The sequence below is a fragment of the Microtus ochrogaster genome (genome assembly GCF_000317375.1).
Source record: "Microtus ochrogaster isolate Prairie Vole_2 chromosome 14 unlocalized genomic scaffold, MicOch1.0 chr14_random_1, whole genome shotgun sequence".
In the NCBI taxonomy this organism is placed as follows: Eukaryota; Metazoa; Chordata; class Mammalia; order Rodentia; family Cricetidae; genus Microtus; species Microtus ochrogaster.
The window spans coordinates 35236256-35252387 of record NW_004949096.1 but is presented as its reverse complement, the minus strand read 5'-3'; the positions used below and the strand labels follow the sequence as shown (position 1 = coordinate 35252387).

At 36.7% G+C, this 16132-nt stretch overlaps 1 protein-coding gene across 2 annotated transcripts in view; it reads left to right on the top strand.

The window, feature by feature from the left end:
• Trpm7 (transient receptor potential cation channel subfamily M member 7) overlaps nucleotides 1–16132 on the top strand; it is a 91284-nt gene that overhangs the window by 62437 nt on the left and 12715 nt on the right. For both annotated transcript variants that reach the window (XM_005364421.2, XM_026787681.1), the window contains exons 24-30: nucleotides 1201–1385; nucleotides 3022–3154; nucleotides 4463–5175; nucleotides 7406–7473; nucleotides 10335–10428; nucleotides 13938–14005; nucleotides 16088–16122. In XM_005364421.2, coding sequence (XP_005364478.1) covers nucleotides 1201–1385; nucleotides 3022–3154; nucleotides 4463–5175; nucleotides 7406–7473; nucleotides 10335–10428; nucleotides 13938–14005; nucleotides 16088–16122 — 1296 coding nt within the window. The remainder of the gene's footprint in view (nucleotides 1–1200; nucleotides 1386–3021; nucleotides 3155–4462; nucleotides 5176–7405; nucleotides 7474–10334; nucleotides 10429–13937; nucleotides 14006–16087; nucleotides 16123–16132) is intronic.

Below are 16132 nucleotides of genomic sequence, written 5' to 3'. Positions count from 1 at the left end.
CCCGGCTCTCTCTCAAGATTTATTCATGAATTATGTATACAGTGTTCTGCCTGCATGTCAGGAGAGGGCACCAGATCTCATTATAGATGGTTGTGAGCCTAACCTCTAATCAGTGCTCCTAACCCGAGCCATCTCTGCAGCCCGATTCTTTTTTCTTATGTACATTCTTCAGTCTTTGTCATCCACAATGTGACTGTTTCTCTCTAATTCCTTTTTTTCATAAAAGCAACTTTGTGCTGTGTGTATTGGTGACCATGCTAAACAGGCATTTGCAGTCAGTGCATTGAAGAAGAAAAAAGTGTTTATTATTAGAATTTCTTTGTTTCAAAATGTTGTGATGTTTGTATTTATATAAGTCAGCAGTCGTTGATACTTAAGACCAGAGATAGACACTGCTTCATAGAGGAGAAAAAAATTAATGTTTATGGCTGCAGATCTCCCTAACCTACCACCATGAAGATTCAGGCATGCTACTGTAGGGCTAACATGGGCAGCCTGAAGTCAAGGAGGTATGGATGAATGTCTTAAAGCACTGGTTCTCAATCTTCCTGATGCTGTGACCCTTTAATACAGTTCTTCATGTTGTGGTGACCCCAACCATAAAATTATTTCATTGCTACTTCATAATTATAATTTTATTAGTGTTTTGAATTGGAAATATCTGATATGCAGGATATCAGATATGTGACCCCCCAAAGGGGTCTTGACCCATGGGGTCAATTGTCTTTTTTTCTTTTCTGTTTGTTTGTTTGGGGGGGGGGTTGTTTGTTTGTTTTGTTTGGTTTGGTTTTTCAAGACAGGGTTTCTCTGTAGTTTTGGATCCTGTCCTGGAACTTGCTCTGCACACCAGGCTGGCCTCAAACTCACAGAGATCCTCCTGCCTCTGCCTCCCGAGTGCTGGGATTAACCGCATGCACCACCACCACCTGGCAAGAACCACTGTCTTGCTGAAAGATCAGAGAAGTAGAGCAGCCAGCTACTAGAGAGACACTTTTTCTTTTCTTTTTTTTTTTTTTTTGTTTTGTTGTTTTTCAAGACAGGGTTTTTCAATGTAGCTTTGGAGCCTGTCCTGGAACTAGCTCTGTAGACCAGGCTGGTCTCAAGCTCACAGAGATCCGCCTGCCTCTGCCTCCCGAGTGCTGGGATTAAAGGCGTGCGCCACCATCGCCCGGCTAACTGCTTTATTTTTGTTCATTCTAGTAATGTATATTTACAAGTGAAGGCAATTTCCAATATTGTATGGAAGTATCAGCGTTATCATTTTATTATGGCTTATCATGAGAAACCAGTTCTGCCTCCTCCACTCATCATTCTCAGCCATATAGTTTCCCTGTTTTGCTGTGTATGTAAAAGAAGAAAGAAAGATAAGACTTCTGATGGACCAAGTAAGTAAAATAAATTAAGGAAAATTTTTTTTTTTTTGCTTCTCAATATTATACTTGAATGCTAAATATTGATTTTAGAGGTAAGCTATTAGATTAGTTATTGTGAAAATTCTAAATTTGTCTCAAAGCAATTTTAGGTACAGTTTGAATATCTGCAAATAAGAACTATGATAATTTGAATATTAAAGACCAGTCTTTTTAAGAATTAGAGTGAGCACATAAAGTGATAGCTATGAAATCAAACTGGCCAGAAGACAACTAAAATTAAAAGTTACTAAATTATTACAAGTGCTTTCAAACATCAAATATTTCATAAAGTGCAAATAACTAGACACAGTAGGAAAACACCTGAGTCTGGGTAAAGAGTGTGATGACATGGGTTGGAGATATTTTGGTTGATTAGGGCGCCTACTTTCCTCATCTGCTACTTTCTCTTTATTAGGCCAAATAGTATTATTTTTTTCTTCTTTGAGATAGGGTGTATTTTGGAGGCTGTTTTGGAACTTTGAAGAGGCTAGCCTTGAATTCACAGAGATCTGCCTGTCCCTGCCTCCTGAGTGCTGAGATTAAAGGCGTGTGCCACGACCACCCAGCCCAAATAGTATCCTTGATTATTTTTATTTCAAGTATAATATGTCACACATAAATGTTATATCAGATACAAAGAACAAAAAGTTTTTTTCAGCTGGGTTTTGGTGGCACATACCTTTAATCCCGGCACTAGGGAGGCAAAAACAAACAGATCTCTGTGAGTTCAAGACTATCCTGATCTTCGGAGAAAGTTCCAATAGCCAGGGCTGTTACACAGAGAAACCCTATCTTGAGAGAAAAACAAACAAATTTTAAAATATGTTAACTTTAGCAACACCTTAACTTTCTACCAATCAAAAGCTTGAGTGTCTTCAGATAAAGTCACATCATAGCTGAGATGTCTTTTCTATCTATTTCAAAAATGCCTTGATTTATGACTTTTTCTGTTTTGTTACTATGAAAACTTCATAAAACTGCTTCCATGTTTTAACATGGAATTTGGGTAATCTAAAACTCTGTTTTTGGGCCATTGTAAATCATATTTGGCCTTAGAACAAACTGTTGATCATTTAAACAATAACAAAACAATATGATCATAAAAGTCAATTTGATATTTAACTTCTTTTGGGGAATGGCCCCTCAGTTCTTGTTAAAAATAATAACCTATGTCATTTTACCTGTTCTTGAAACCTGTTCTTCCAAATTAGTACATCTTCATACAACCTGCGGTAAATCAACAAGTCACTTATATTTAAATTTTTTGTGGTTTTCTTTCTCATAAAATTCTTAAATTTCTCCTACAAGACACATGATCAGAGAACTAAGCAAGAAATAGGAACGACACAGTATTAAAGAAGAAAGTAAAAAGAGACAAAATATCTAAAACTTGGGCATGGTTTGCATGCCTTTAATCTCAGCATTTGAAAAGCAGAGGCAAGGGGATGTGTCTGAGTTCCAGGACTACATAGAGAGACCCAGTCTGTTAAATAAATAGTTGTCTATCAAATAAACAAAAACAATGAATAAGTAGAAGGAGAAAGACACGAGCTGAAATCTGGTGGGTAGCGTTCATTGTGTTCTAATTTTTTTCTGGTCTTCTCCTTAGAACTTTTCTTAACAGAAGAAGATCAAAAGAAACTCCATGACTTTGAAGAGCAGTGTGTTGAAATGTATTTTGATGAAAAGGATGATAAATTCCATTCTGGGAGTGAAGAGAGAATCCGTGTCACTTTTGACAGGTAGATAATCTCTTAATTATTACTGACTGTATGTTAAAATGAATCCTGTTAGCTGATATATGTTCTCTGTTCAGTTTAGTTTATCAGGTAAAAAACTTTATGTTACAAGCATTGAGAAATCAGGTTAGTTCTTTACATTTACTACATGTAACCCAGTAGATCTCTTGTTATAAGCTTTTATTTTATGTGTATGAGTGTTTTATATACGTGTGTGTGTGTGTGTGTGTGTGTGTGTGTGTGTTTTCCCGTGTGTATTTGTGTTCATGTGGAGGTCAGAAGAAGGCATTGATCTCCTGGAACTGGGGTTCCAGATAGTTATGAGCCACTGTGAGGGTGATGGGATTCAAATCCCAACTCCTCTAGAAGACCAGCAAGTGTTCTTAACCACTGAGCCACCTGTCTAGCCCCTTACTTTGCTCTTTAGTGATGCTAGGGGTCAAGCTGATGCCCACACTTATTAGGAAATGCTTATACCTCTTAGTCTGGTCCTCAGCGCTCTTGTTTTTTGACTGTAGTTACAAGGAGAGAAGAGTTGGTATTTTTAACTTTTCAAGAAGATAAAAGTAATGTTTTCATAACTATTTTAAGGCTTTTGTTTCTTTACAATGTTTTTGTTATGTATTAGAAGCATGTGGTATTTGTGTATGACACTGATGTTAGTCCTTTGTATATGTAGTTTTATATACATTTTGAAGGAGTGAACTCAGATAGCCTATGGAACAAAATTTGTTTGTAAAACTTTGTGTTTTGGGGGCTGGAGAGATGGCTCAGAGGTTAAGAGCATTGCCTGCTCTACCAAAGGTCCTGAGTTCAATTCCCAGCAACCACATGTTGGCTCACAACCATCTATAATGGGGTCTAGTGCCCTCTTCTAGCCAGCAGGCATACACACAGACAGAATATTGTATACATTGTATACATACATACATACATACATACATACATACATACATACATATATATATATGTTTTAAGCCAGGAATGGTGGTGCGTACTTTTAATCCCAACCCTAGAGAGGCAGAGGCAGGCAGATCTCTGTGAGTTTGAAGCCAGCCTGGTCTACAGAGTGAGTTCCAAGACAGGACTACAAAGAGAATCCCTGTCTCAAGGAAAATATATATATATATATTGTCCTGTGTATGCATGACATGTGGAGGGCATGTTTGCTGTGGCTTTAGTGAAGACTTTAGAGGACAACGTTTTCTCCTGACCAGATTACAGAGCTCAAACTTCGGTCTTTAATGAGCCATCTCCCTGTCCCATCTACATTATTTTTAACATCTGAAATGCCCTTTTGTCCCCCTGCAGAGTGGAGCAGATGTGCATTCAGATTAAAGAAGTTGGGGATCGTGTCAACTACATAAAAAGATCATTACAGTCTTTAGATTCTCAAATTGGCCATCTGCAAGATCTCTCAGCCCTGACAGTAGATACATTAAAAACACTTACAGCCCAGAAAGCTTCAGAAGCTAGCAAAGTTCACAATGAGATCACTCGGGAATTGAGTATTTCCAAACACTTGACCCAGAATCTTATTGATGACGTTCCTGTAAGGCCTATGTGGAAGAAGCATAGCGTTGTAAATACACTGAGTTCCTCTCTTCCTCAAGGTGATCGTGAAAGTAATAATCCTTTTCTTTGTAACATTTTTATGAAAGATGAAAAAGACCCCCAGTATAACATATTTGGTCAAGATTTGCCTGTGATACCCCAGAGAAAAGAATTCAACATTCCAGAGGCTGGTTCCTCCTGTGGTGCCTTATTCCCAAGTGCTGTTTCTCCCCCAGAATTAAGACAGAGGCGACATGGGGTAGAAATCTTAAAAATATTTAATAAAAATCAGAAATTAGGCAGTTCACCTAATAGTTCACCACATATGTCATCCCCACCAACCAAATTTTCTGTGAGTACTCCATCTCAGCCAAGTTGCAAAAGTCACTTGGAATCTGCAACCAAAGATCCAGAACCTGTTTTCTATAAAGCTGCAGAAGGAGATAACATAGAATTTGGAGCATTCGTGGGTAAGTTTGGCAAACTATTGCTGCATATTAGTGTTGCTTTTGATGTCAGAAACACTACCTTAGAAAAGTAATTAGCTAATTAATAAAAATGTACTATAAGACAGGTTGCCATTAATTATATACTTATTTGGGAACTGTCATTTGAATTTAATGCATATTCAGTTGGATTTGTCAATTGTTGTTAGGGTGTGAGTGATTTGTGAGTGGTAGATTCTAGGGTAAAAGTAGAATGGTATAAGGGAGGTTATGACACCAATATGAATAGGACCAATGTTTAATTTCATATACAACCAAGACAGTGTTGAACGTGACTGTATACTACAAGTAATTACGTTAGGATTAGAGGGACAGCACATACATTCATTACTTAACAGTGATACAGTAGGCATTACAATCATATTAAAAACTTTAATAAAACCAGAAAAATAAATGGTTCACCTAAAAGCAACTTTTGTTACCCAACCAATCAAACATGTCTGTATTTGTGGTCTACTCAATCACATATGTAAAGATGAGAATATTTCTAGATAGATGATTTTTCTTTATGTGTATGAGTTTTTACCTGCAAATGTCTGTGTACCATGGGTGTACCTGTTGTCCACAGTGGTCAGAAGAGGATATCAGTTCCCTTGAAAGTGGAGTTATGGATGGTTGTAAGCCACTATGTGGGTGTTGGGAACAGAACCTGGATCTCTTCAAGACTAACAAGTGCGCGGGAGACCGGGGTTCAATTCCCCGACGGGGAGCCAAAAAAAAAAAAAAAAGACTAACAAGTGTTCTTAATTGCTGAGCCATCTCTCTAGCCCCCTTTCTCACTTTTATTGGATATCTTGTGCATTAAAGAACCAGCACAAAGGAGCTACCTTTTAAATTCTTTCCACCTTTTTCCCACACACTTCCCTGAGCGTTGGCTAGTAGTGGGTTTAAGGGTTAACACTCACAGTCATTTGTTCTCAGCTCCTTCAACAATTATGGGCTGCCGCCCACTGCTAAAAGAAGCTTCTCTGACCATGGTTGAGAGCCTCCCAGGTCTATGGGTGCACACAGATATTTAGAACAATTAGCAAAGTAACAGGCGTGAGTTTATAATGTCAGACATGGATCTGTTGTGGAACAAGCCTGAGATCCATTAGAAAGTAGTTCTTTCTACAGCGTTCATTCCACTATTGCACCAGAAAAGATTGTTGCAAAAGAAAAGGTCTTTTACATAATAGTGATAGCATAAGTAAAGTAATGGGGAAAAAATACTCTTTTGACAGTAATCATGTTAATAACATTTGTGAAAATTACTTGATCAGGAAAGGATGGAGGGCTAGACTGTGAATGTGAGGAGTTGGACAATGACCTGAAAGCTTCAATGTGTTAAGTGGTAATATAGACCTAGCATATTTGAATATTAATAGCATGCCATATAGAGGAGAATACACAGCTGAAGAGAGAAAATGTCATAGGGCTAGCTGAACTCTGTAATATGGGAGAATATAGTGTTCTAATTGTCTTCTGATAGAGTATTAAAATATTTAAAGAAGTTTTTTTTTTGTAATACTTTGCTCTCTTAGAGTGATATTCATACTATTACAAGGTCTACCTGAGGCCTTTTGCCTTTCTTGTCTGACTTTGTCCATTAACTTTCTGTTCTAGTCTTTAACTGTTTTTCTAGCTTTTCCCAACCTACAAATTTACCTAGTCATGGACACTATTATTATTATTATTTAGAGAATCTGTTAATAAGACCATGTAGAATATCCATATTAAGGCCAACCTGGCATGATATCTAGGTATCAGATTACTGGTATTTATTATTAGTTTATGTGGTTAATTAAATAACATTTCCTGCATTAAATCTATCCCAATCTTACCAAGTCTAAGTTTCCCTTAAATTTGTTTGAATATTGCTCCTTCCTCTACCCACCTTGTGCTGGGATACAGATGTTTGCCACTAAGCCTGGCTCAGTCTGTTTTGTATTTCATTAGTAAGAGTAAAATGTCCCCTTCTAATTCTAAGGTTGACTTAGATTGTTTGTGGGGTTCTCAATAGGAGATTGTTTGCTGTTGGACATCTTCCTGGTAGGTATTTTCATTATGACATATAAAAAGAGCTAAAGGAAAGTTTACAGAGCCTGAAAACTACTTAAAAGATTAATATAAATCATTTGTTTCTAAGATTTTACTTCATCTAATAGGGAAGAAAAAGTTTCATTGTAACCTTTTTTCCTTTTCCCCTGTTAAGGACACAGAGATAGTATGGATTTACAGAGGTTTAAAGAAACATCAAACAGAATAAAAGAACTGTTATCCGTAAGTGACACTTTTAAATATCAGCACAATTAAATGTAATTTCACTTTTTTGATCATTTCTTCTAAATAGAACTAAACTTTTTAGTAAAAAGTAGGTTAGCAGAGATTGTCATTAGTATAATTATCATACACTTGAAACTATCAGATACCTGAAACTGTTATCATTATATGATTACCCCAGGTACCTGAAACTGTTAGGCTTCTTCAAAGAGAAACATGAAAAAGTTCAAATTAGCTTGCATTTTTGTTAACTAAAATGTTTAACAGTTTTCTAAAAGGGGTGTTTCCCTGTTCATTTTCTATGGAGTTATTACTGAGCTTAACTTTTCTTCAAGGACCCAAAGTTTATTAGAACATGATCGTTCCTTTCAAAGAACTCGGAATCTAGAATTTAAAAGACTATATATGATGTACATAGATAGAGTATTAAATAAATTCCAATGACATCTAATGAATGAATGGAACAAATGGCAAAAAACAAAAAGATGTATTTCTTGCCTGAAAAGTAGTTTTTATTTCTTTTGCTTTCATAAATTGCCCATAGCTACTCATCACCTCAAGAACAGTGATGTAGCAACACCATGAGTTATTTGAAGTGTTTGAACTGTTCTGTCCCGTAAAGAACTTACATTTTAGAAATGGTCAAATAACAAATACAGGAAACAGGATTTGTTCCTAAAGATACAGAGATATAATAACTAACATGCCCTCTGAGTCATCACTCATATGATCCAGAGTTAACAGTGTCATTGCTGTCAGGCATATGTAAAAGGCAGGCTCAGGTGCATTGTACTAAAATGATGCACACAGTAAGTATCTAGTGGGTAGATGCTGTCAACTCATAATTTAATTGGTGAATATATGCAAATTGAGAGTGATGATTCTATATTTATCTTCTGTTTGCCTTAAAGTATGAAAATAGTTGTATGATTTTCTTGCTTCAAAAGAACAGCAGGTTGATATATAAAACACGATCGTAAGGTATTCATAGGTGCCTAAATACCCAGTAACATCTCATTAGTGTGTGGGAGTCAGAAGATGAGCTAACATCCAATTAGCCTTTAAAGGAGGTGCTCATAAGTTTAGTGTTCCAGTCCTGACACTGTTCTTTATCCACAGTCCCTCCTCACTCCATTTTACATCTTAGTGGGATTTCTGAGACAGTCTAAATCTAAATCCTTATCTGCCTTGCCTCTCCTTTCCAAGAACTGGATTGTAGGCATGTGCTATTACATTCAGCTTCTTTGCACAATATTTTCTATTCATTTTAGTTCTGTTGGCATACTTGTAAAGTTCTGAATATTTTCATTACATATGATAATTTTGAAGAAGAAAGTTAGATAAGTGGGTTGGATGCATTTTAGCTGGCACATCATACATGATAATGAAGTGGATTTTTTTTTAGGTAAATGAAGTACTCTGGATATTCTTAAGTCTTAGGAAAGCTGTTATTGGAAATTATTTTAAATTAGCATATTTTTATCATATTTTCATATTTCCAGTATATTGTGAAGAGTATGCAACATCAAAGCCAGAGATGCTTAGGTTTTTTGAGGTAATAATTTGCAGCAGTAATGCTTTGGTGACCAAGGTTCAGAAATACTTTAAAGGTTGTGTAATATTCTTAGAGTTGATAAAGTAAACAGTGTGGGGCTAAAGAGATTACTCATTGGTTAGGAGCACTTGCTGCTCTCCCAAAGGATATGAATTTGGGTCCTGGAACCTACATCAGTCAGCTCAAGGAGATCCCATGTTTTGTTTTTTTTCTGGCCTTTGTGTGCAGCATGTGTATATGACATGCACACAGACAGACATTCATAAAAATAAAACTTGAAAAAGAAAGTGGTGTGATGCCTCTCCCTAATTGTTTAATGGGATTCATTAGTTTGTTTGGAAAGAAGAAAGTCAAAGTGAAGTAACTATTAGATACTAAAATATTTTGTAGCTAGAATAGTTAAAACAAAACTATTTCACTAAATATCATTGTTGTTGAAGTAGACCTTGAACAAAACAATTTAGTAGGAGTGCTAAATTTGAAGTTAATAAAGGAAGTGCTTTGTTAGTATAAATTGGAGAATTGGATAAAAATTTGAAAAGACTGTATCATGATTTTTATAAATGTGGATGAATCTTAGAGCTAAATATAGAAAGTCTAATCATAGAAAATTTTAATAAAAATGCAAAATAATTATTAGGCCAGAAAGGCAGCAAGCCTTTAATGTATGAATATTACAAACAAAATGAAAGCTTCAGAGACACTGAAATATTGTATCCATGTGTCAGAACAAATTCAAAAAGAAATTAAGGTTTGACACATAGCTCCTACAAAGCAGTATGTATCAAACCATGTGGCAATAGTTTTTCCTTTATAAAGTAATAATGGTTTTGTTTTCCGTGTTCCCACAGTTTTCTATATTTGTTTGTTTGTTTGTTTGTTTTTTCGAGACAAGGTTTCTCTGTAGCTTTGGTGCCAGTCCCGGAACTAGCTCTTGTAGACCAGGCTGGCCTCGAACTCACAGAGATCCGCCTGCCTCTGCCTCCCGAGTGCTGGGATTAAAGGCGTGTGCCACCACCGCCCAGCAGTTTTCTATATTTTTCCAAACATCTTGAGAATGTGTATTAGTATTAAAAGGATTCATTCAGATGAGTAGGTAGTTTTCAGATAGTTTTTGAGATTCTCATTCATGTAACCAGATCTGTGTTATATACCTTTTAATGCTCGAGTAGAATAAAGCATATTGAGTTAGATCAAAAGAATTTCTATGCAGGACAATGACTTGAAGGTCAATTGTTTTTAAAAATTTATGTGCATATATATTTATGCTTATATGTACACTCACATATCTATATAATCTATACAGAATGATACTCCTTCTGAAAACACTTTGAAACATGTGGGTGCTGCTGGATATAGTGAGTGTCATAAGACTTCTACATCTCTTCATGCAGAACAAGGTGAGTGTTTGGATCTTATGAATTCTTTTAGCTAACATACTAAGCTTTAAATAAATATATATATATAGGTTTTTCAAGACAGGGTTTCTCTGTAGCTTTGGAGCCTGTCCTGGAACTAGCTCTTGTAGCCCAGGCTGGCCTCGAACTCACAGAGATCCGCCTGTCTCTGCCTCCTGAGTGCTAGGATTAAAGGCGTGCGCCACCACTGCCCGGCTTTAAGTATATATTTACCAAGTACCTTAGTAATAAATTGTGTGTGAGTCAAAAGATATATATATATATATATATGATTATTTAGTCAGAAAAGAAAAGATGAAACTCAAAGATCTTTTACATCTAATTTTAACATTTACAGATAGCATCAGTTTTTCAACAAATGTATTTTTGTAGTTCAACTTGGTTAAATTCTGTTGAGCCTGTCACTCATGGATAGCTACAAATTTAGGCCAACACAAAATAGTGACTTAGTAAAGCATAAGCATTTTGATTTTATTAATCTTAATTATGTAATTTTTTAAAATCAGTTTTTGAAAAAACTTCTCATTTTACATACCAATCCCAATTCCCACTCCCTCTCCTTTCCTGCTCCCTCTATCTCCTCCCCCTCTACCTCACCCCCCCACCCCCGTCCATTCCTCAGAGAGGGTAAGGTTTCCCATGAGAAGTCAACAAAATCTAGCACATTGCTTTGAGGCAGGACAAGGCCCTCCCCTAGGCTGAGCCTCCAAAGATAATGGATTCCAGAAAGCCAGTATAAGCAGTAGAGATAAATCCTGGTCTCACTGCCTGTGACCCCACAGTCTGCCCCAGCCATACAACTGTCACCCATATTTGGCCCTATGATGGTTCCAGTGAGCTCCCATTAGTTCAGGTAAACTATTTCAGTGGGTGTCCCCATTGTGGTCTTGACCTCTTTGCTTATATTATCGCTTCTCCCTCTCTTGGACTCTGGGAGCTCAGCCCAGTGCTCCACTGTGGTTCTCTAAATCTGCTTCCATCATTTGCTTGATGAAGGTTCTGTGGTGACGTTTAAGGTAGTCATTACTCTGACTACAGGGCGAGGCCAGTTTGGACACCCTCTCTACAATTGCTTAGGGTCTTAGCTGGGGTCATCCTGTGGGTTTCTGGAAATTTCTCCAGTGCTAGGTTTCTTGCTAGCCCCATAATGACTCCTTCAATCAAGATATCTCTTTCCTTGCCCTCCGTCTCTGTCCTTTCCCCATCTCTACCTTCCCGTGCCCTCAATCCACTTTCCCTTTCCCCTACTCCTCTCCTCCTTCCCTGCATGAACTTAGTAAATGATTACATTGTATCACAGTATCAGAGGTTGGGTGTGTCTGCTAGTCTTTATGCTTATGCAATCCTTTATAACAATATGTTTTCCTATTTTCTATAATGTATACAATAGATAGCATATTGTTCTTTTGTACTACTAATTTTTCATTTCTTGTATCATGGTGATATTTCCATATTAAGTATTTTTTCTTGTTTGTTTGTTTGAGACAGGAAATCACAACTCCCTCAAACTCCCTATGTAGCTCAGGGTGTCCTTGAATTCCTGCTTCTTCTACCTCAGCCTCCTATTGCAGGGATTACAGATGTGTCATCATGCCTTGTTTTTGAGATCAGTCTTCACTGTAGCCCAGGCTGTTTCCAACTTAAAGTGGTCCTCCTACCTCAGTGTCCCTAGTTACTGGTACTCTAAGTGCATACCACCATACCTGGCTTTGTTTTTATATAAATGCCTATAATTGAAAGGCTGATTAGTTGTGACATTTTCCTTTTAAAATCAGTGCTTCCTTGTCTCCTCACAATCACTTCTTTTAATCTGTTTCAGTACACTGAGTTCAGCAGTATATATTACTATAGGAGTTCAGGTTGGCTTGGCAACATCATACATAATTACTATAGTGAGTGATAGCAAATTCAAACCTAAAAATCATGTCAACAGCTACAGAAAAGGCATTTGATAAAGTTGAGCCGTCTGCTCATGAATAAAACTTACATAGTAATGTAAGAATGGAGTTCTTTAATTACAATAAAAGTTATCTGTAAAAACTTACCACAAATCTCATATTCCATGTCATATTGAGAACTAAGATAGAAATTATACCTGTTTGTATTTTATATTATAGTCCTGGAAATAAGGCCCATAAAAGAAACAATAGAAGTGATTATCAAGGAAAAGGTGGAACTGTCAGTACTTTTAAGATAACATGTGTATTGTTTCTAAAATTATATTGCTCTATCTGCTTATTTCATTTTTAGGTCACATCTCTTAATTTGCTTGCTATTTATTTGCTTATTTATTTAGTGGCAGGGTCTCTCTATGTGGCCCTGGCTGTCTTAGAACTCACTATATAGATCTAGGGCAGGATAGCCTCGAACACACAGCAATTCACCTGACTCTACCTCTCAAGAGCTGAGATTATACACGCTACCGTACCTAGCTCTTAGCTTTCTTAACTAAGTGGAGACTAAACTTTTCCCACCATTTCCAGATTGAACACATACACATGTCTTCACCCTTTCCCACCAATATAATCGTGCCATGAGTTTTATTTAAATCAGCATCCTAAATTCTTTGATACTTAGCTGAATTTCTCAGAATAGCATATATCCTGTTACTTTCAAGTTTTTAAAGAAAGTTTTGCTATGCATTTTGTAATATGTTTCAACTCTTTTTTTTACCTTTTTTTCAACTATTACTTTATTTTTGGTTTTATGGGATAGGATCTTATTATGGGTTCTAAACGTTTAAAGAAAAAAAGGCACCCTCAGAGTAAATGTTATGCTGCTGTTTTTGTGAAGTGCCAGGGGCTATATGACACATACATACACTGACCAAAACACTATGAGAAAGATGCACGAGAAAATAGTAACCCGGATGTCGGTAGGGGTGGTTTGAAAATAGGAGAGGGCTTGTGTTTAAAATACGTTTTGCTTCTTACTGGGTTTTCACAATAAATTAAATAATTTTCTTTTAATAAGTTTTACAGCTTGCGGATTTATAGGCCTCTTACAACTCTTGGGTTTGGCTTTGTTGAAGGTTACACTCTCAGAAACACTTTGTTTTATTAATACTTTCCTTTTTTGGTTTTTCGAGACAGGGTTTCTCTGTGGCTTTGGAGCCTGTCCTGGAACTCGCTCTGTAGACCAGGCTGGTCTCTAACTCACAGAGATCCGTCTGCCTCTGCCTCCCGAGTGCTGGGATTAAAGGCGTGCGCCACCATCGCCTGGCAATACTTTCCTTTTTTATGAATACTTAAAAGTTTAGTTGTTTAGCTGGACAATGGTGCCATACACTTTTAATTCCAGCACTTGGGAGGCAGAAGCCAGTGTACTTTATGAACTTTATAAGTTTGAGGCCAATCTGGATTACAGAGTTTAGAAAAGCCAAGGCTACACAGAGAAACCTTGTCTTGTAATTTTAAAAAGAAAGGAAGGAAGGAAGGAAGGGGAAAAAAGGTATAATTGCTCAACTATGTCTTTTTAATTTCTTGTAACAGAAAGCAATAGTAGAAGAACATCTACAGAAGACTCTCCAGAAATAGATTCCAAAGCTGCTTTGTTACCGGTTTGTATATTTCAATTAAGTAGCATATTGACAGGAACATGCATTTACTAATGAACATTTAAAAGTTGTGATAAGTGTTTTATGGGTAATTATATCAAGCTTTAAAAACAGTTTTCCTTAGAAAACGGACCTCAGTCTCCTCCATGCAGAACACTCAGAAATTTTACACAGAAGAGCCGGGCGGTGGTGGCGCACGCCTTTAATCCCAGCACTCGGTAGGCAGAGGCAGGCGGATCTTTGTGAGTTCGAGACCAGCCTGGTCTACAAGAGCTAGTTCCAGGACAGGCTCCAAAACCACAGAGAAACCCTGTCTCAAAAAACCAAAAAAAAAAAAAAAAATTTTACACAGAAGAAAAGGAAGGCCTCCTGTTTGAATTGAAGATAGTTAAATGAATTTATTCCCAACCACCTTTGGTATTGTTTGGTTTTTGTAAAATCTGCTAAAACCAGATGACAGCTAAGACTGCTAGCTTGGGTGAAGGCAAATGAGTGTCTAGAAACAGATGCTCACACAGTTATAATCCATAGAGAGTAACTTACAGTTGGTTCTGTTGTTAAAAATCAAGTTATTAAGTCTGGGTGCACTCCTTTAATCCAGCACTTGGAAGCACCAGGAGGATCTCTGAACTCAGGGCCAGCCTGGTCTACAAGAGCTAGTTCTAGGACAGCCAGGATTGCTATACAGAGAAACCCTGTCTTGCAAAACTGGGAAAAATAGAAACCCACAAGTTATTAAGGACAGTATTTTTGGTACACATCTACAATCCCAGAGCTGTAACCTCAATAATCCACAGATTGAGGCAGATGATCTCAAGTTTTAGGCCAGCCTGAACTACATAGTATGACCTTGTCTCAAAATCAAAACAAAGTAGTTGTTTCATTAGGAAAAAGAATTTGTAAAATTTCACTGTGACAAATACTGCTCTCTAGGAGTCTATATTGAATCTAAATTGTAGAGTATCTATTGTAGAATCATCTATTAAGATGATTTCCTAACTATAGAGATTTTATTAGACTAACAATTAAAAAAAGAACAATGGATTATAATAATAAAACATTAGCCAAGAAAAAGATACTATTAAAAAATATTAGCAACTTGAAAAATATGTAGAAAGGAAGAAAATACTCACCAGACATGGCGACACATCTTTAATCCTAGCATAGGCAGGTCTGGAAGGTCAGGGCCAACCTGGTCTACAAAATAAGTTCCAGATCAACCAGGGACACACTATGAGACCCCATCGCACAAAACCAGAAAAAGAGGGGGAATAATACAGGCATAATAACCCTAGTACCTGGGGACAGAGAACAGGGGGGCCATATTTAAGGCCAGACTTGCTACATAGCAAATTCAAGACCAACCTGACTACACACTAATATTTTGTAAAGACCAAATGTTTCTTTTGGGTAACAGGTGAGGAACTCTATAAAGAGAGAATTACTAAGGCCAGAATGCAACTACATCTAATTGACCATGAGAAAGTAGAATTTGAAGAAATATGAATGAATTGGAATTTTCTAAATTGATGAAATATATAAAAACTCAAATTCAGAAAATATTAATCTCAGTGAGGGAAGTTAAATATCTAGACCATAACAACTAAGTTTGCTGAATAGAAACCATGTGAATGGGTGTGGTGTGCAAAATGGCTGCTGTGTCTTAATACTTGTGTTTCTGTCATTTTATTCGTATTTAGTTGGTGTGATTTTATGATTTTAATTCTGCTTATACTTGATGTTCTTTTGGTAAGAAGCATAGATTATTTTTAGAATCAGAGGCATGCTTGGAAAATAAGATTGCCATCAGAAACAAAGATACCAGCGCGCATGTAAAACCAAGCATGGGATAAAGGAGGATACCCACATGGGTGCACAGAGAGACACAAACACAGCTCTGTGAAAAATAACGTTCCTGAATTACTTATTTCCCTTTGTGGTTATAAGTTGTATGAAACAAGGACTTCATATTAAGTTCTCAGGCCATCATTTTTAAAGAATATTAAGAAATATATTAGTTAACATTGATTCTAGAAAACTGCTTCTATATTTCAATTAAGTTTTTGTGTTTGTTTTTGACTAAAGGATTGGTTACGAGATAGACCATCAAACAGAGAAATGTAAGTAAGT